The sequence below is a fragment of the Halichoeres trimaculatus genome, unplaced genomic scaffold (genome assembly GCF_033239565.1).
Source record: "Halichoeres trimaculatus isolate MK-OKI-2021-1 unplaced genomic scaffold, fHalTri1.1 fHalTri1_scaffold_11, whole genome shotgun sequence".
Taxonomy (NCBI): Eukaryota; Metazoa; Chordata; class Actinopteri; order Labriformes; family Labridae; genus Halichoeres; species Halichoeres trimaculatus.
The window spans coordinates 30,829,336-30,850,725 of NW_027437189.1; the positions used below are offsets into that span (position 1 = coordinate 30,829,336).

The 21,390-nt window shown below is 39.6% G+C and overlaps 1 protein-coding gene across 2 annotated transcripts in view; it reads left to right on the forward strand.

Annotated features, from left to right (window-relative positions):
* The window catches only part of sema3bl (sema domain, immunoglobulin domain (Ig), short basic domain, secreted, (semaphorin) 3bl), a 107,874-nt gene that overhangs the window by 21,909 nt on the left and 64,575 nt on the right, over positions 1 to 21,390 (forward strand). For both annotated transcript variants that reach the window (XM_074681210.1, XM_074681209.1), the window contains exons 2-3: positions 6,101 to 6,261; positions 17,998 to 18,060. In XM_074681210.1, the coding sequence (XP_074537311.1) occupies positions 6,101 to 6,261; positions 17,998 to 18,060 (224 nt within the window). The remainder of the gene's footprint in view (positions 1 to 6,100; positions 6,262 to 17,997; positions 18,061 to 21,390) is intronic.

Consider the following 21,390-nt stretch of genomic DNA (forward strand, 5'->3'; position numbering starts at 1 on the left):
CTGGTCTAAATGAAATAAATAGGGATGTCCTGATCCAGATCCCTAGAATCAGATTGGGACGATTTTGGCATTTTGTGAAGTATTGGTGATCTGGAATAAGGGCGAAAAGAAACAAACACGGTAAAGTCTGTTAGCTTTAGCATTAACAACTCCATGGCATCAGTGTCAGCAGTGTGGAAGTACATCAAACTAGAAAGTGAAAACAGTCCAACAGCTACATCTTTACTCTGCGATCTTTTCAAGATTTTTTTTTTTTCAGCCAAACCATCAAACAACGTGCAACGTAGTGCACTCGCAGAGGAAAGTCCGCTTTGCTGTTTCAGAGCTTTAAAAGAATGGATTAATATCTAGAGAGAGAGAAAGACAGTGCCCAAAAAGCTCTGAGAAGAAGGTGAGACGCAGGTTTATGCCATCTCAGTTATCCACGGTATGTCCCTCCGTTCAGACACTTGGTTTATCAACCTGCTTCACTGAAGCTGTACAGCTCAGTCTGTAGTAACATGAGGATGTAATGATGGTGAGACCAGTTTGACAACAGAAGTCTGTCGGTGTTTCTGCTGAGCCTCGCAGCACTAGCTACTAGCACTCCCTTGCCATGGATAGCTCAGTTCAGTTAAAGTTATAATCTGGTTTTTAGCAGAATAGATATTTCCATGAAAGGAGAAAAACACGAGATAGTCCCCTTGGTGTCTAATATGTACGTTTTAAGTCTCTCACTGTCTTCGAAGAGTTGCGTTCAGGGCAGCCTCTGATTTTAGCATGGTGTATTACATGCTAACAGTTGTCCACCGTTCAGGGTTTGCTGAAAGCTGTGAGAAGCGTTGATTTTTTTTTTATTTCAACTACATTTAGCAAGCAAACCAGTCATTTTCTGCAAAGTTTTACTCCAAATCCAAAGGTCCGATTGGGACTCGGTATTGGCCGATACTCAATGTTAAATAATCAGGATGGGGATCAGGACATCCCTAGAAATAAATCAAGACATTTCCTAGGCTGATTGCAGAGGTTGAGGTCTGCCAGATGGGGGCTTGAGAGATGAGGTCTGCAGCCAGACATGTCTCCAATTTTTTTACTATTTTCAGCAATTTTCCATCAGTGAGTGCATTTTTCAGTCTGCATTATTCATGTTAACCATGTTTGCTGCATGAACTTTTCTAATTGCTGCAATTTATTAGACTTCTTAGTGTGTGTGTGACCGATCGATTGATGCATGTCTAGTCACATGTAATGCAGTTAATTTACAGGCATAACACTAACTTGGGCATTTTATTATGAGGATAAGATAGGGATTGACTCACTGAGAGAAAAAAACAGCCCCAAGTGGCCGTTAGAAGAACTGCAGAATTTGGTACCTGCATGCTGGCTTCAGTTTTCAGCTCTAGAGAATGTTGTTTGGTCCAAGATAAAATATGGAAAAGAGATGAAAGAAATATTTGTCAGTGAAGTGGAGTGGGACAAGAAGACAAATGGACGGCATATGAGATGAAACTGAAGCCACCTTTAGAAGTGTCTCTAAGAGGGAAAAATAACACCAGAGAGGAAGTTAACTATGGATGGACTGCAGAGACAGTGTGTTGGAAAGAGGAGGTAAAAATGATAGATGGAACAGAAGTGAAGATAGATAGACGACAGGAAAGAAAGAGGGAGGGGAGGAGAGGTTGTTGAGAGGTGAGACAGTGGTGTGGTTTCCACAGTGAGGCGATGAGCTGCCGGAGTGATAACAAGCTGCAGATGGAAGCTGTTGGCCCACCTTTACCCTCTATTTGAGTGTGTGTGTGTTTATGTGTGTGTGCGACCTCAGTTGTGGTATTTATGTTCGACATTTTTGTTGTAATGTTTGCAGATTTGTGTATTCTTCTGAGTGATTTACGAGACAGAAAGGTGAAGACATCAGGAGTCTGCCTTCAAGCCTGGGTGTGTTTGTGAGCTGGTGTTTACAGCATGAAAGGGTGAAAGAAGGTGCACGCCGCAAACAGACCACGGGCTTGACGTGGGTAATTGTTCTATTTCAAGGATGAAAGTTCAGGAAACTGGATCTGTGACGACATTTTCCACTGCAAAGAAAAATGATCAAAGTGCTTGTCAAAATGCTCTCAGAGACACTTCCAGCTGCCAAACAAAAACCAAAAGAGATTAGTTGATGTTGTTGTGCGTGGAAAGCAACAAGTCACTGTTTAGAGCAAAGAACAAAGAACTTATAGTCCAGGATGGCTGACTTTTTGATTTCAATGCAAACCACAAACAGGAAAACAACAGAGCAGAGGACAGACTGTACCTGTGGGGGGGCTGTACTTTTTTAATCTGTGCTACAGTCTTTCTTTCCACCACTCGGGCCAAGACCATAGACAAAATAACACCATGACAAGACTCTCAGACTCTTACAACTACAAAATAGTCAGATTGATTGATCCAGGTCAATCGCAACAGGAATTTTTGCTGTCAGCGTTGTCTGTTACAGCCCAACAAAAAAAAAAACATTTATTATACAGCGTAGTAGCTCTCCGTGTTAGTAGCACAAAATCACACAGTAACATCCAACTGTACGGTAAGTCAGCCTCTTAGCAGTTTCCACGTGTTAGCCACTGTTAGAAGGGTGAGCATGGAGAATGATATGGGGAGAAGGTGCTGCTGGTTGGTTCAAACCATAGACTGTAAAAAAAAAAATGGACGTCATCTTTCTCGGCTCGAAGTGAGGTCGCCACAAAAAAACTGCTCCCCCTGGTGGCTGGATGAAGACTAAGTAAAAAGAATCCATCTCTCCAGTCATTCCAGATGGGCTGTGGTCAAACTTTAAAAAATTAATACACCTTGTAGAAATGTTTCTCTCATCCTGTTGTTGTGGTGATCTGAAGATATTTTTTGGCTGCCTTGTGTTCAAGTCCTCTTTTGAAAAAAAAAAAAAAAATCCTTTCCATTAGTTATAGGAGGTTAAAAACAAGGTTTTTTGTTACATCTAACGATGGTTGACAGCTGACGTTCTTGTGTATTATTGGGGGGATTGTATAATATGTTGGGAGGTAAAGTCAAGAAGTGATAGTACTCTAAAAAGAAGTATTATTTTTGTCACCCAGCTCCACTCAGATTCTCTCAGAATCTCTCACAGTCTCTACTGCGCAGACTCTGGCTGCACAACTGCTTCAATGGCTGCGCCTGTGACGAGAGAATTTTGGCTTCGAAACCGTACACTGGTAAATAATGGAGCAACGCTGTCCACTCTATATACAGTCTATGGTGTGTATGGTTCAAACTAGGGGTGGAACAGTTCACAAAAACCACGGTTCGGTTCTTGTTACGGTTTTGTGGTCAAGGTTTTCAGTTCAGTTCGGTGTACACTGTTGTAGTTTTTAACACCTTTTATTTTTACCATATACCCCAATAATCCACCGGTACCCGTCCGTGGGTCGATTGGTACTGGGCCACACATTAAAAATACTCAACTTACATTATTTCAGTTTGATTTATTAGATGATTCTGAATGATGTTTTATTTTGAAAAATGACCGTATTGTCTCTGTCATACCTGTCTATGACTCATTCTTAACGCCAAACCCCCTTAGCTAGCAAAATGGACAAAAAACAAACATCTTTGGAAAGTTTCTTTAGGCAGGGTAAAAGAGCCAGGGAGGAGACATAAGGATAGCCGGTTCATGAAAATATTGTCTGACATCAAACTGGTCTGTGGCACAAAAAAGGGTTGGGGAAGACTGATCTAGAGCGAAACAGGAGAGTGCAACTGAAGTTGAGAAATGAACGACTCTTTTCAGTAAGTGACTCATTTTAGAACGTTCCTTCAGATGATTTGTTAATTTGGGATGCATTGTTCACAAACAGCACATCACTTCAGTTCACCATTTCAGCTTGCAGAGGAACCAAGGAGTTGCAGACTTTGGTTTTCCCCTGAATTTTATTTTTTGGAATAAGTCTGAGGTTGGACTGGAATAAATGGAATGTGGCTTTGAATGGAATAATATAAATACACTGGTGTGCCAAGAGGTACAACCATTATTATAACACAGGGGGGAATCACCATAACTTTATCAATCCTTTTTCCAGAGCCATCATCAGGTCTATATTTTAAGCCTCTTCCCACTGTTTCTGACTCACTACTTGATGACATATCAGCCTTCAGACGAAGTAGTCATCGCTAATAAGCCATTTCAGATTCATTTTTGATTTTTGCAAGAGGTGTTGCAAATATTCTGCTACCTGCACTATAACTTTCGGCAGGATTGAGCTACATGGTGTCATTGATTTAATCTAAACCCCCTATATTCCCCCCCCCCCCCCCCCCCCCCCCCCGCGCCCCTGTACATTTTTTTCTTCTTCTTTCAATTTACTCTTTTTTTTCTTTATGTTTACCCACATATTATATGTATAAAAATACATACATTTTCCATAGTTGAGCAACTGTCCCGCTAACATGACAGAATTCCTCCTCTGCAATCTTTCACGTCAAAACAACGAGGTGTCGTGTGGACACAAGACTTTACTCCAATACAGCACTATCTGCAACAGGTCTCAGCGCAAACCTCCAGTTACTCTTCGTCACTCACTCTGCAGCTGGAGGTCATCTCTGGGCTCAGCGCTACGTGGAAAAAGCTGAACTTGTGGTGACAGACAGCCAGGGTCTGACAGCTTGTTGAGCTGCCTGCGTGTTCTGCTGATAAACTGTCAGGAAAGTGACGGATTCAATTAGAGCCTGAAAGATCCACAAGTTTGTGCTGCTGACAAGAAATAATGAGCAATCGGGGAAAAGAGAATCAACATATGGAGCACATATGAAACAAAGTCACCTATCCCTGGTTTCTGCTTGTAGGAGTCAAGCCCAATAAATCCATCATTCATGACTGTAACCTCTGCCTGTCTCTCTTCCTCCTCATTATTTTCTGAATCTAACCATCTGCTTAAAGCCAAAGCCCAACCCCCCTTCCTCCAACTTTATATTTCACTCTGTAACTCCCTCAAACTCCCTACAGTTCATCCTCTCCTTGCTCAAGCGTCTCCTCATTAGTCCTTCGCCATCAGCTTTTATATCAAGTTTCATTCCAAAAAATTCTCCTCAAATCCGTCTGCAGAGAGTTTATGTGCTGACTTTTGACAGGCTCCTCTCTACATCAGAATAAATTGGATCTCTCTGGGTTTTTCAGAGAATCAATACAGAAAGTGATTCTAACACCCGGCACATTGAGAGTTTGACATTATCTGCATGCGTTGAAGTTTGAGAAACTGAGATTTCTTCTAAAAACAGGTTTTGTGTTTGTGTGTCTGCGAGGCCCCAGTGATGGACAAGGTGTCAGTGGAACACGAGGCCCACGGTGCTTCACTCTGTCAGTGCCCTGGTTGAGTGGTGAATGACGGCGCCTACTTTCTCACCGTCTGTGTGTGTGTGTGTAGGTCGGAGTGTGTGTGAAGTGCAAAACAGTGAGGAATAACGTGCGACATTCAAGTGATGAGAGGTAGACAGAAAGCCGATTAAGACTACTCCACAGAGAGTTTGACATACCAAGAGGTCTCCTCACACGTACACATCGCCCTCCTCGTCTGGTTACCGAGAGGGAAAATCAACAAGAGGTGATACAGGAGAAAAGTAGGGTTAAAAAAAGAAAGTCAGGAGAAGCAGATAGAAAGGTGTTTGAGTGGGAAGGTGAAATGTTTTGAGAAGTGAGAGAAGAGACAATGTCTCATACACCTCTCACATCTATCTGAACTTAAATTCAACCCGATCTCTGCCGCTCCTGCTGAGTGGTTGCATCAACCTTTGACTTTGAAGTTGCTGCCAGATCAGAAAGGAGAGCCAGGTGCAGACTGCTGTGTTCACTCTGCATGTTTGGAAGTGTGTATCAGAAGTGTGTGATCAAATTAAGTCATGCTCGTCAGAAGTCATGCACTCTTGATTATGTCTTATTCCAGCCTCATTTGATCCGCGCTCTTCTTAAATGAATATATATATATATATATATATATATATATATATATATATATATATATATATATATATATATATATATATATATATATATATATATATTATCTCTGTGGTCTTTGTAAAAAAAACTTTTGTAAAGTAGCACTGCTAATTCTTTCCTGTCCCCTCCTTGTAGACCTGCTGTCCACCAACAGATCATCCATCTTCAGCGGTCATCACGGCCAGCTCTCACTCACCGCAGTCTTCCTTGATGAGTACCGTGACCGCCTCTTCCTGGGAGGGAAAGATGTGCTCTACTCTCTCCTGCTGGGACCCACCAGCAGCGAGTCCAAAGAGGTAAGATTTTTTGTTGTTGTTTATTCAACTCTTCTCATCTCAGTGTAATTACTGCATTGTATCCTGCTTGTTATGTTTGGATGAAGGTTGTAGTGATTCACTAAAGGTTTTTAAAGTTTTACTAAGGGTCTCTTTTGGCTTTTATCAGACAAAGCAACAGAAGAGTAAACAGAGTGTAAAACATTATAAAAACAATCAGAGACTAGACGTATTTGAGGAATTAAAATGGTTCTTATTTTTTTACTTTTTATTTATTATTTTTTTGACTTTTTTGGTACTGTTCTCTGTGCTATGTTGTGTAACATGTAGCTTGTTGCGTATAGAAATAAAGCCATACAAACAGTAAACATTTGATTTAATGTATGGTGATGTCTTTTCTTGTTAGAGATTTACCACATTATTTTAGGTAACAAACTTTAGTCTACAAAATAATCCCAGGAGCCACTTGAGAGCTTTTTTTAAGGAACTTAGCCAAAAGAATCAGCTCTCTTAAAAGAGCAAAAAGTCCCATAACCTCCCGACAAATTGGTTCAAATTCTCATGTAATGAATCATCAGTGTACTGACTTGAGCCTGGGCAGCCTGTTCCTTTAATCATTGGCATCCTGTGGTCAATAAAACAGTCACAGAAGTGGTAAAGGAATGTTAATCAAAGCTCAGAGAAACGTGAGTGGACAGAATAAAAGATCAATTAATCTATGATCACTTGACTCTACGTTCTGTTTTTGGTTTTGTTTGCAGCCTCCCCCTCCTTTAGCTTAACAATCTATATCCATGTTTTGTTTCCTTTGTTCAAACATGTCCATGATCTCTTGCCCTTCCTGTGGAGGAACACCTGTAAAAGAACAGCTGGTCATAAATCAAAACATATCTCTCCATCTGTGTCGCCCTGAATCTGCAGTCATTTTTCAGGAAGACTTGTCAAACAGAGAGGATGTACTGTGACGGTTTCTCTGTGTTTACTTTAAGGGCATGAGCATGAATTATGACCCACTAAGAAGATCTGTTGATATTTTTTTCTCATTGTCAAATGTGTTTGGGAAATGTGTGTGAAGATATATATTTTATTACAGTTTTTCTGCATTTGTTTGGCTCATTTCTTGAAACAGAAATTACATTCTCAAAACAACATGGACAAACCTCTGAACTACTAATTGTTCACAACAAAATTGAATTTGTCTTTAATTTCATCAAATTGCAAATGCTTTTGTTAAGTTTTGCAAAATACAAAGTACAAGTAACCTACAGTTAGCACAGTTAGCCTAGATTTGGCACGATTTTCAATAAATGATTGAATACATCTTGTTGATCTAAACTGATTGTTGATTCTCAGTCTAATGATCAGTCTCTCCAAAAAATATCAACATCATTTCATTGTAGGAGTCATCTTATGCACAATAGTCTGTTCAACTGTCAAAATTAGTCAGCACCATAATAACATGAATACCATATATGAATCTCTAGGAGCATTTGATAAATTGATAAATCAAACGTCAGGTGAAACTAGAACTTGAAGATGAGTGTGGCATGTGATTGGTCAGGAGAGAGAGGGTGAGGACAGCGACCAGTGAAGAAGTGTTAGTGGTGGAACTCCTGCTTTATTGACACTGTAGGCTATGCATAGTTTCCTCGTTTTTATTACAGTATTTTGGGCTTTATACATTTTCTTTTTACTCTGATGCAGGGAAGTTAAGTTATGTGTGTGAATAATAAAGGTTACAGTGTTCTCAGCAGTACGAGTGCAATGTGTGATGTCAAACCTTACTGCAAAATCTTTTTTAGTTTCCCTTTTTTTATTCAGCTTTATATATTATTAAAAAAATTGTATTCTATTAGCTAGACAAAACAATGAGTACAGTAACCTTTGTCAATGAAGGACTGGGCTCAGACTGAGAGGTGGACATGAGGGATATTTCAATGGTCCTCTGCCATAGTGACAAAACATCTAAACGTTTTGACTTGCAGTGCTCACACAAAGCCAAAGGGTCGATGCGTTTTGGAGGCTCTGACTATTTGTACGAGACAGAATTTTTTTTTTTTTTTTACTCATAACTGAACTATTTTGGGAGAGATACGAGCTTTTTTCAGGTGATCCATGGTGTTATGCTGTTCAATCCAGACTGTTGAGAATGCCCGATCTGTTTTGAGAAACAAGCCAAAGCAATTGGGAAGGATCTTTGCAATTTTTGGTGGCACTGACTTTTTGTATGGGAAAGGAATTTAGCTTTGAAGCGCATGTCTGAAGCATGGTACAGGCATGTGCTTTTGCAAGTGAGCTACAGTGTTGTGCTAAACTGTAAAACTGTTTTGCCAAATGATCTTAAATTTTTGAGAATGTAATTTCTGTTTCAAGAACTTTGAGCCAAACCAATGGAGAAAAACTGTAACTGTACAAGCATACAAAATAAGTGCCATCATCGAACACTGGAGTTTTATAGGAGGCGAGTGAAAAGGAAGTTAAACAATGTCAGTTTGAAACATTTTAACTATTGCTCTTAAAACATTTGACCTTAGGTTTTATATAAATTATAATCCTGACAGGGTGAGCAGGGCGGTATCACAAAGCATCATGGTCATACTCACCCTGTCAAGACTCTAACCTGAATAACTAACTACGGACTAAACATTATCCCACAAACTACTCAACTACCAAGGGTGAGCTCAGTTAATCAAATGTTTATCTCCATTAATTGTAACAAACACAATAACTTCAAGAACTGAGTAATATCACAATGTTTACAATCTTAATCAATGTCGTTAATTCAGGGTTGATTTCTGGAGAATCATCTCCAAATTTTCTGATGGATTTACTGGAAACTTTTTGCACAAGACAAACTTTTTTTTAATTTACTTTTCCTTGGAAATGTGGGGGAGTAGTTTGTGGGAAAATGCAGCTTTTACCATATTTGTCCTCAGTATCATCCACTGTTATACACCATGTGCTTCAAAAAGTGTTTTTTATTCAGTTATGACCAAAAAAAACCTCAAATAGAAGACCTCTTTAAGCTCAATGTTTGCTGAAAGCAGCAGTGTTAACATGTGAATTTTATATACACAGTGAGCCAGTTATCGCCCACCTTATCCACCCTTTGCTTCCTCTCTCGGCGCTCTTTGTCTCAGGCTCATAGTAACACATGAAGCTTGCTGATACTCTGGTTTGCTTAAGGGTGTTAGGAGCTAAATATCAGGAGGGCTTCTTTCAAAGCCAGTCGATGTTAAACTGAACTGGCACCACTGATAGAATTCAGAAACACGTCTCACGCCTGCCAAGCACCCCATAAAACCAGCGTTTAAAAGAAAGAAGCAGAATGGAAATGAACAGTCTCTGCCTGCAAACAAGAAATTATCACTTTTAGACAACGTGGGGATTTTAAACCACGGTTGCTGTGACATCAGTGTTGAGGCATTGAGGACCCTACAGGAACTGTAGCCAGGGGTTGATTATTTAGCTTAGCCGTTGCAGGAGGTAAGAACAGGTTTTGCCTAATTTCAAATTAAAATGTGTATCTTCACAAAACCTCTGTTCAAATAAAGTCTTTATTTTTTACTTTTGTATGTGTTGGAAAATACAACAAACTGATTTTGTATTGATGGTTTTCTTCCAGTTCCAAACTTTTTTATGACATTGGAAACTTGATGTCTTCAGCAAACTGCTGTTAGGAAATTGAGCTATTCTGTGATTCATAGACGTGAAAGGGACCAAAACTTAAGCGTCTTAAAGTTGTCTCAAAGGAAAAACCACATAATTAAAAGCGATTTCATGAGAGAAGGTTTAACCAAAAATAATAAGCTGCACACTGGCGTCCTTCTGTAAACAATGGTTAGTTTTTGGAGAAACCAAACCACTGCTGCTGAGCCAGCTGTCACCAGGAACCAAGGAAACACTACACAACCAAAGCACAGTGGTGCTCAGGGATTAAACACAAGTTAAAGCCTGGGGTAAAAACACTTACCCAACACCAGAAAATGATACTGTGGTGGAGGTCAGACTACAGGCAAAACTAAACCATCCCTGTAAACCTGCTGTTTTATCACATGTAGTGTGTCATAAAAAACAACACTCAGCTTCATCTGTGACACTTCCTGACCTCTTGACACAGAAGCTGCTGCTTGGTTAAGTCTTGAAGCCGGGCACATGAGGTGGTATTCAAGTGGTAACTAAATGGGAACAGCTTTACCAGGCAACAGCAACATCAACCCCCAAACCAAATTGTTATTTTTTTATTTGTGACAAACTGCCGCACGGAGAAATGGAAGAAAATACATTCAAGTTAATGATCTGGATTAACAATTTTAATAACTCCTTTTGATTCTGTATGCAGCTAACAGTATCCAAACTGCTGCGCTGTCAGTAATGTTTGGTAATTTAGTGCCTGTAACTACAGACCCGGTCAGTGAAGTAACAATGTAGTGTTCTATCAAATCAAACTTAATTTATAGAGTACTTTACATATTTAAAAGCAGCCCCCACCAGCTCACTTTCCCACATTCCCCCCCATTGCAAAATTAAAAACTAAATTGCAGACATCCTCGGAAATGGAAATGGTGGAAATACAGAATATTATAATGTTGTGATTACCATTAGAGGGGGGGCATTCACATGGTCACTTCTCATAAATACCCATACCAATTTGGAGGCATCAAAGTTTAGCATGTAAAATTTCTATAAACAGGGTTCTGCTGTGTCAGTTAGGCACAAAAATGAGACAACAGAACGCTCTGAACATGCAGAAGTCTCACCCCTAATTCACACATAGAGCGTGAGCACTGCAGTTTTTTGGTGCAAGCCAATTCACACTGAATGCATCTCTGGAGCGCCGCATAGCGCTGTACAGGGCAGTGCCCAAAGCAGCTGGATACCAGAGATCACAAGATCACAGGAGAACCACATGTTCCTGCAGGAATCTCACCCACGAAAACATACTTTCATGGTCATTAATTAGTGTGTTTAGCTCATCTGGTCCTCTCTAAACTTCAGCTCCTTCAATCCATGCCTTCTCCTTTCTGTTAGTGTCCTTATAGAAAGAATGTTTTGTGTCCTTTAGAATAATGAAGTTTTTTACCTCCAAGATTAACTTTTCTTCCACCAAAACGTCAGATATCCTCTGGATCTGACCTGCTGATGACTTATGGCCATGTGCCAGTGACAAAGTTTTGATAAAGAAGGATGAGATTGCCGATTGAGAGCCAGAACATGGAGCTTCATTTTGAAATGACCAGATACTAAGATTGTTTTTGTGTCTGATTTCCTTTTTGGTACGATCTGCTCTGCAGGGATTGACGAGTTTCTGCAGCGCACTCCGGCAAAAATGGACTCACAGCATAACCATCATGCTTAGCCATTGGTGATCGCAGTGCCAGTGGACCGCAGTGTGCGCTGTGTGAATGCAATGATTGACTGGAGTGGTTTCTAAGTATGGCGTAGTACATAGTGCACAGGGCTTTATGTGTGAATCGGTCAAGCATAAACACAAAACACATACTTGTACTTTTAGAAGAGCACTCAGTGAAGAAACCCACAACCACCCCAAAACTGCCTGTCCTATAAAGTCACCAAGTACCCAGTGCCTCAAGTCCTAAAACCAAGCCACCAACCATCAAATTGGTGCTGCAAGATGGAACCATGGGTCAGAAATAGGGATGGGTACCTTTCACATTTGAAATGATATGGTACTGATGCCCGGTACCCGGCAATCGGTACCGGTGCTCAACGGTACCAATTTTTGGTACATTTTTGTGTTTATGTGGTAAAAATATCACTTTTTTCAATAACAAAATGTATAATTTTTACAATTAAACAAATATATTCTTCGATATATAACCTTGAAATGCTGTGTTCATGTCCAGCATGGAAAATTGCCTACTCTTCCACTCCCTCACAGTCACAAGGATGCGTTAAGGTACCTAAACATGGTACCTTTTGATTTTACATGAATCGATACCTGGTACTTTTGACAGAATTCAGTCAGTACCTAAAAAAGTACCTAATTCGGTACCCATCCGTAGTCAGAAAAATAAATGTTTTTTTTGGACTCGCTCTTCTTTCTCTAGTGTTGGTCAGGAGGACAGGTTGAGCTCCACTGTGTAGTTCATTAAGTTTGATAGTATGTGTTAGAGACACAAGAAATGGTGACAAACCACACAGAAAGGTAAATGCAGTACAAGAGAAAACACTAAAAGTATCTCTCATTACCTCTGATGGTGAGGTTATGAGTCAGCAGTCAGCACGAGTCCACACCTGGTTTTAATCAGTGCTGATTAGAGACACACACCTGACCCTGCACAGAGAGGGACCTAATGTAGAACAATGAGGGATGAATTTGTTTTAAATGTGTGTGTGATTGGGCTGAATGCAGGAATACTGGCTCATTTAATTTCACTTAAAGATTAAACTCTGCCCACATGAGCTCACGATTTGGCAGAAAGGAACAGTGTTTCATCCTTTCCTCGTAACGCTCACTGACAGGGCGCTGACTGTTAAAATGGGATTAAGGTGAAATTCTGAGCACAAGGCTTTGTGTGAAAACAATGTCAGATTACATAAAATCAGTGTTTCCAATGTGTGTGTTGAGTTCTTACTGTGTTAATTATGCAGATACAAATACAGACTAACGCTTGCACTCGATACTTGTTGAAACATAAACAAGTTTGTAACTTTACTTTGTTTGTTTCCAGTATGTGGTTGGTACCTGCCAAAGAAACACTCATGTTTTGAAACAATTGCCATGTTTGGTCACACACACACATCATGTATTGCTGTGCTTTCTTAGTGAATGTAAAACAAAATAAGGTGATACAACAGATGTTTTCAAACTTAAATAATCTCCCTGTAGGCCACATGTAGTCCTGTTTAAGATGAATCGGTGTAAGATTAAGACTGCAAAGGTCCCTTCAATATTTAAGTCTATTGTTACAATGATGCAACTTGAGCCTTGCTGTTTCCTGATGAAGATGAAAATAAACTCATCACATCCGATGATTCCAGCCTCCTGCCTCTGCCAAATTTAGCTTTGGCTCAACAATACTGAGCTGACAGGAAGACAGATGGTTCTGTGTGTGGATTTACAACTGAGCTCACCAAAACTGAAAAAGTGTCCGCTTGTATCGGCCTGTAGCTGTATGATGTCGCTGCAGCTGGTGGTTTGCATCCTGACTTCTACTCTGCTTCAAGAAACAGAACCACATGTTGAGTGCACATGTTGACAATAATATGCTGATGGGTAATCGTTATTTTGCCATTCAATGAGAAAAATGATAGAAGTAATTAATTCCTCTCAGATGGGTCAATTGGATTTGTTACAAGTAGCTTCCCTGCTTTAGGGCTTCAACTCATCTGTGAATTTTCTTGAGGGTCAGCTGATGTTCTGCTCCATTCTGCCTGGCTCACTTGTATCAGGCCAAAGAAACACTTTGTCAAAGTTCTTAAACCAAACACAGGAAATGTGGATGATGTCCTAGGGCGGTGTGAATAATAGAGAACACTTTGAAGAGGAAGGATCACAGTGATGTCAAACAGAGGGAGAAACATGATGATGGATGGAGGTCGGCCATATTTCTTTAAGCATAGAGAGAGAGATTTTCAGACAATGGATGAAACATTCTGACTCAGACCATTTAAGGCTGGGCCTGATTTCACAGTATATCATTATCAGTCTGACACGCTATCAGGCTGTTAGAGGTCAGCATGTGTGTATACAAGCCAGGCCTTTCCACAGCCAAGCTCTCATATCAGCCCAGCCTGCTGCCAATGAAACCCGCTGAGCCAAGTTTGAGACCGGTCCTAATGTATACAATCACTTCTTTGATGCATGAAAGAAAAGTTTTCTTTCTGATGGATTCCTACTAATGAAAGCCAGCTCAAGACAAAGGCAGGCTGGGTGTCAAACAAACCCTCCAATCAGACGGTGTGATGGTGGGGAGGTCAATCAAAAGCAGGATTGCATGTAAGACCAAGATACAATCCTCATTCCATTTTGATGGGGTATTTCTGAGGCTTGGACTAGTTTCCAGGCAAGCAAATAAGAAATAGCCAAGCATATTAAATGCCCCTTAACAAGACCAATTGTATTTTTTAAATGTGGTTTGAAGCAAATAACAACTTTGAAAAGCCAAGTTTCCAGCTCCATACTTTCTACACAATTGAAATGGGTCCTACTCTTGATAAGAAAACAAAGCAGATACATTTCCATGGTTTTAAAAAAAGTAATTAAAATTATAAAAATAATTGAAATTTTAAGAGGCATTTTTAAGCTTTTTCACACACACAACTCTCTCTCTCTCTCTCTCTCTCTCTCTCTCTCTCTCTCTCTCTATATATATATATATATATATATATATATATATATATATATATATATATATATATATATATATATATACATACAAACATATATATAATTGTGTGTGTATATATATATATATATATATATATATATATATATATATATATATATATATATATATATATATATATATATATATATATATATATATATATATATATATATATATATATAATAGTTATAGTTTTTAACAAGTTATAATGTTGGTAATATATGGGATTAAGGTTCAACACTTTATATGTAAAAACCATGACACTGCCAGTTGGCATGCGCCAAATATGAACTGTCAAAACTAGAACACATCTTTGGTGCCTGGCAACAGTGAAAGCGGCTTCCAGAGTGCCTTGTTTGGGCCTTAAGGGGGCCTTAAAGGGACAGTGGCTAGTGTGAGGCTTTCCAGATGTCTTAATGACTCCAGTCTGGATTAAAGATGATTTTTTTTTCTGTCTTTTACCATAAACCTTGTAACTACTCAAAAGCAACCAGAAGTACCCTGCAAAGTCATAGGCCCCGTGTACACAAGGTTTCATCTGAAAACACTTAAACGCTGTGAAAACGCAGTGGAAAAAAAATTGTGTTTACACAGAAACGCTGAGGGACTAAAACTGCTGTAGTAAGCATGCCAGGCCTGTAGTCGGTGTTTTAACTGTCTTGTCCAGAAGCCGCTTTTGGGAAATCTCCACCGAAGTAGAGTTGAGCTGATCATCTGGTGTATTGGGGAATACTAAGTGCAAAAGTGGAGCAATAAATGCACATTTTGTTAAAGACAGTCAGCAGATTCAGCAGCAAAAGCACAACACGGTAGATTGCAACAATTGTAACAATGGTACTATACAAGGCCATGAATTCTAAAGTGCTAAAATTAAAAGAGAAAACAGAGAAACTGTCTAAAATCATTTATGTGACAGAATCAGGACAACTATTTAGGAATAATGAAAAATAGGAATGCAAATTCAGACAACTGGACCACTGGTTTATTTAATGCTTCGAGGTCCTGATTTAGAATATACAGAGACCTGGAAGTAGGCAACCTGAAAAATGAGAGTTGGTTGTTTCTTCTTTGTACAGATCTCCAGATTTGGCAAGTCCCTTCTCTTCTTGATTTTGATTGGTTGGTGATTAAGCAGTGGAGTGGTGCTAAACAAAAGAACTAGTTTTATCTAAAATTAAGAGTGAAAAGGCTTGTCTGCAAGATTTTATATAGAAAATGAGCACCCCAAGAACATACAGTACCATGTCATCAGTGGACACAGGCCTTAACTCAACTTCAACAGATTTTAAATCTAGTATTTATGGAGTCTATTGCAAGAAGTCTAAACAACAAATGTTCTCACTCTCACAAAGTCTTCACAGTAAAGTTATTCTCATGCACACACTCGTTGCATCACCTCAAAGATGCATATCCCATTATTTGATCTTCAGCAATGACTAAACTTTTCTTTCACTCCATCGACAGAAAAAGCCAAAGACTTTGGCTTTTATCATCCATTACATTTAGCATATCCCAGGCTCTCTGATGTCACATCTTTTATTCATACAGGACTGAAAGAGAATCCAGAGAAATTGAATCCTTGTGAGCAGTTTCAGTTCACCGTGCTTGATTTGATTTGTCAGTATTCATGAGCGAGGAGATTGAATCTGTCTCCAACGTTCACTGCTGATGCTGGATCCAAGATTTGATTATTACAAAAAAGGATGTAGGGATGGATGTTGAGCTTAAGTGGAAGAAGTTTTTCACTTAAACCATCAACTTAATTTCCATTTATAGTAACTTTATCTCTTTCTTATTCAACACTTAAAAACTGAACAACTGCCACAGTGGTCCTTACACACACACATACACACACAGGCACATTAAAGCTGATCAGACGTTTGTAATGCAAGTCAGGCCTGTTTGTGTCCACCTCTGGTTCCTATTCTCCCTGTTAGCCAAAACAAAGCCAGTTTCATAGGGGGGCAGACAAAGACCTATTGTCTCACACAAACCTTTAGTAGTCTGCATCAAACTACAGTCTGAAACACCTCATTGTCTCTGAACTTCGACTTGATCTTTCTACTTGAGTAGGGACGTCATTTCTTTTTCTGAGTCTAGCTCCAGATTCTTTTCAATGCTTATCTGGTACTCACCTCAGAGAATCAGAGGACTCTGGGACTTAACTTCCATGTAATCTTGGATCCTAACTGAGAAACACAGTCCAAGAGAGATTTACAACTAATCATACCCCCTCTTTTTTAAAGCTCCCTTTGGTGGAGTGAGGATACTTTAAGCGTTTGGCTCAGCACTGATTTCCTGCTTGTATTTAGCCAACGGTCTAATTTCAGTTTCTGTAAAAACAGACCTGTGACATCGAAGGACACTAAGTAATGAGTTTCAGGAGCCTACGGGAGAACAAATTATCAAATCATCCATGCTGAGTAATATGAGTAAAAACAGAGGAAATGGTCATTTCACATCATTTACTGTGGGAGAATTTGCTAAATCAAATTTGTGAAAAGTTGTATTTTTGGAAGAGAGCAGTCCCAGACCTCAGTAGCAAGATTCAGGAAGCCTGTACGGTGCATATGGTGATTTTTTTAACCCTCAGCCCAATAAAGACGAAGGTTACCCAATGTCTGAAAAATAAGAAATACATAACGTTCATACAGTGGCTTCTCCTTACAGCTCTGGTTCAATCTGTAAAGGTTAAATTTCATGTCTGCTCCTGACATTTACAGCCTCATTGCAACACAATTGGGTTGAAAAGATTGTGTTTCTGGTGTCCAAGGCATTTGAAAAATCACATTTAAACAAATATACTTCTACTCCGGATAACCCGCAGGACATTTTTCAAGTGCACTATTTATAACAGTTGGTGGTTCCAGTGAAAAGCGGTCATTGCAGAGTCGATGGGTTTCGCAGAGCTTTGTTTCCGTCCACTGGTGCTTGTTTCTTAAAAGGCATTTCTATGTGGGAGCACCACAAAGTGAAATTCCTTTAACCTCCATTGTTTTGGAAGCAGATATATAAGAGAAATGTTATTTCAATATGTGGAAAAAAATCAATGGCTTGGTTAGATGCGGGTAAATGAGACACTCTATGTTTCTTCATTTGGGTGGATTGAATGTTTGTGTAGTTTGAAAAAGTGGAATGATGAAGCGCCGGTCATGGCTCAATCAAGACAGCTCTACAAGCCAAACATCAACTCCCAAATTTACTGGCCTGAGACTGAATGGCCAGTGTTTAAGCCAATGTAGAAATTCTGATTGTTATAAATTTAGATTAGCATTTGCCCATTCTATTTCCGGTATAGCTGAAGGAGACAGTTGTTTGCATTATTTCATCAGGATGACGTCATTAATCTTCTTTATCTGACCTTCCATCTTTCTATCTTTCTCTGTTTCTCCCTTTTTTATAGATCTACTGGCCCCCATTACCAGGCAACAGAGAGGACTGCATTCAAACTGGGAAGGATCCACAGGTAGGCATTTTATAGATCAGCATTTCTTTAATACTTTGCCAAAAAAAGGTTTGTCTTTGGTTGGTGTGGTTGACCTAGTTGAGTCAGGTCCAAAAGTTCCTGCTCCTGACAGTGAACTGGAATCATAGACTGTATAGAGAGTGGAGAGCGTGGCTCTGCCTTTTACCATTGTACAGTTTTGAAGCCAAACTACCCCTGTCAGAGGCACCGCCAGAGTCTGCCCATTTGAGACTACATGGGACTCCGAGAGAATCTGAGTAAAGCTGAGTGACAAAAATAATCCTTTTTTTTATTTTTTCAAAACTCAAATCTCTTCTTGGCTCTCCTTCCAAAGAAAAACCCCACAAGAACAGCAGCTGTTAATCAATATTAAATGTGACCTAGCACCACGTTTTTAACCTCTAATAACTACTAAAAATGAAAATTTTCAGAAAAAAAAAAAAACATACTTGAACACAATACACAGCCAAATAATATCTTCTTGTCACCACAGCACAGGGATGTGAGAAACATTCCAGATGAACTGTATTAATTTTTTAAAGTTTGACCACAGCTCATCCGGAATGACTGGGGACACAGTTTTTGGCCTTTACTGCAGCCAGCCACCAGGGGGAGCAATTTTTGTTGTCACCTTACTTCAAGCCAGATGACGTCATTTTTTTTTACAGTCTATGGTTGGTATAAAAAGAAGTCTCAGTAACTCACATGATCTTGATTGCTTTGCTTTTCTACTCTTTGCATTTTAACATTTAGCTTTGAATTTATCCTGAACTCACCCAGAGAGCTGTTCTTCTACCTATTCTGGTACATTCAGGATGATTGAATCCTTTTCCCTTATCACATTCTTCAAAGATAAACCAGACACCAGAGTAAGCAGAATGATTTTTTAATTGCTAAATTACACCAGATGCATGTTCAGTAAGTCTCCAGCCAGCACAAAATGCTATGGCACACATCAGTTTGTAAAAGCAGATGATCTACAGAAAAAAACAGTCTTGCAGATGAAAGTCTGTATTTTACTTAAGTACAACAACAAACAACATGATACTGGGCAGAGCCAGACCTGAAGTTAGCAGGTGAGATGTTTTCAGAGGCTAATAAAGACGATATGAATGAGGACTGGATCATTTTCATGGCTGGAAAGGGCTGTAGTCCTCTGTTTCATGTCTCCAGCTGTCCTCTGAGCCAGTTCTGGAAATGCTGCTGGTGAATGTGATGCACATGGGGAGACATAGCCAAACCGCAACAGGGTGGAGATGGATTGGACACGGGTCGGGTGCCAGTGTTAGTCCATGATTCATAAATATGGCTATTAAGACCTCTTTATTGAAATATTTTCTTTTCTTTCCACTGTAATGAGCTCCAGAATCATTATCTTGATGAGGCTGATTTTTGCACTTCAATTTTTTTCTCAGAGCATTAAATCTGTCTGCTGGTGTCTGCATTTGGTTCTGCTGGAACTGAAACTTGGACCGTAACAAAGTGGTAAAAAAGATGAACCCATTGGACTCTGCGTTTTCTAAAACTGAGGTGACTGCATTGACCTTTGCTTTGAGCAGCTCTTTTTATATTTTTGCCAAAAATGCTCCCAGTGAAGAGCAGAGAAGCAGCTCTCAGTGTGGCACTTATCCTGCAAACCCTGGCTTGTCGAGTCAGTTTAAGGGCTTTCAGTGGTTCTGGCTGCCAAATAGCTGACTTCTGTTGCCACGTCAGTCTCTTCTCTTTCTCTGTCCTTGTGGTTTTTGAATGTCTTCCGATCCCTGCTGTTATTTCCCCAGTTTTTAACAAGAAAGAATGTGTACTCCTTGAACCAAAGGACAAGATTTTTTCAAAGCAGCCCCCAAATTGCGCTTCTGATGGGAAGTGTTGGATTTATCCAAGTTTTTCAAGCTCTACAATTTCTTACCCCACAGCAAACGTCACTTCAGACCCCTACATGTCCCCCATAAGAGTCAAAATATTAAATCATTGCAAAATATCCTGAAAGCATCCCGCTTATTAGAGGAAGCCAGAGGTATTCGAGACAACAGAAAGCTCAGTTCAGGTTCTGTGAAGGTTAATCTAAAAGCAGAGCTGCTCTAGAGGAGTACTGCAAATACAGAGGGAGGGTTAGGTTTGATTAAGGAAAACAGAGGGAAAGGAGGTAAAGTGACATGAGGGAGGAAAGGAGGAAAGGGTTGTATCAAAGAAAAGAAAGAAAGGGAAGACATTGATTATCGAATAATGAGCAGGTTTACAAACTGAAGGGGAAGTTTCATCAAAAGCCATAATGTCAGACAACAAAAAGTTTCATCAGACAGTGTGAGCCTCAAAACCCGCATACACTAACAAATCCATTAGGTACAGAACTGAATGTGTCAGCACCTTTGGCTGTTTACCTCCTCACAAGCTGACGAAGCGTTCTGTTTACAGCCCAAAGGAGGTTTAAAACAACTTCACTGCACAAGAAAATAAGAGAAGTGGATTAAAAGGGGAGAGGAAGGGAGAAAAGGATCAGAAATGTTAGGAAGCAAGAAGACAGATCTGCCAAAGCCGAGCTCAGGGTAAAACTGCAAGTTGTCAGGTAGCCCAAAACTAAAACAGCATAATGCCCAGGACATTTTTTATTAGAAGAAAGTAGAAAGCTATCACTGTTCTCACTTTTTTCCTCTGAAGTAATGTCAGCCTCTTTTTTTAACTTTTGTGTCAATGCAGGAAAACATTTCAGTGGTTCTGGACCAATCAAGAGTCGTTTAAGATTTTTTATTAACAAATAAATAACAATTGGTCTGCCAGGGTCAGGACAGCCTCCCATGAGCCCATGGCATCACTTGATATGTTCTCACCAAGTGAGACCAAATGACCAGTGTCCAACCAAATGAAGCCTTTGTGGAAGTGTTTAAAAACTGTAATTTTTCAAGTGTCTGCTTGAGGCTTGTTAGAGCCTGAAATGTAACAATGACCCAAAATGTTAAAAGTGGTTGATAATGTTACAAGATGCTGAGCCCTAAACTCAATAAGTTTTTGCCCAAAATGTAACAACTTGTTTCATTTTGGTTCAGTTATTACATTTTGGGTTACGTTCAGAGGTGCACTGATCACAATTTTCTGGCCGATCACCGATTTTTAAAGAGCCTGACCCACTGATACTGTGATTTGTGTTTGGGCTGATACCAATTTTTACTTTTATTTTTTATAACTGACAGCATACACCTTTAATGTTATAATCTTATTTAATTGAAAATCATTGAACAATATATATGTATTCACATGTTAAAATGGGCCGATCACTAATCTCTGATCTCTGATCACCGATCACCGATCCCCCAAAATTAAGGAAATCGGCACCGA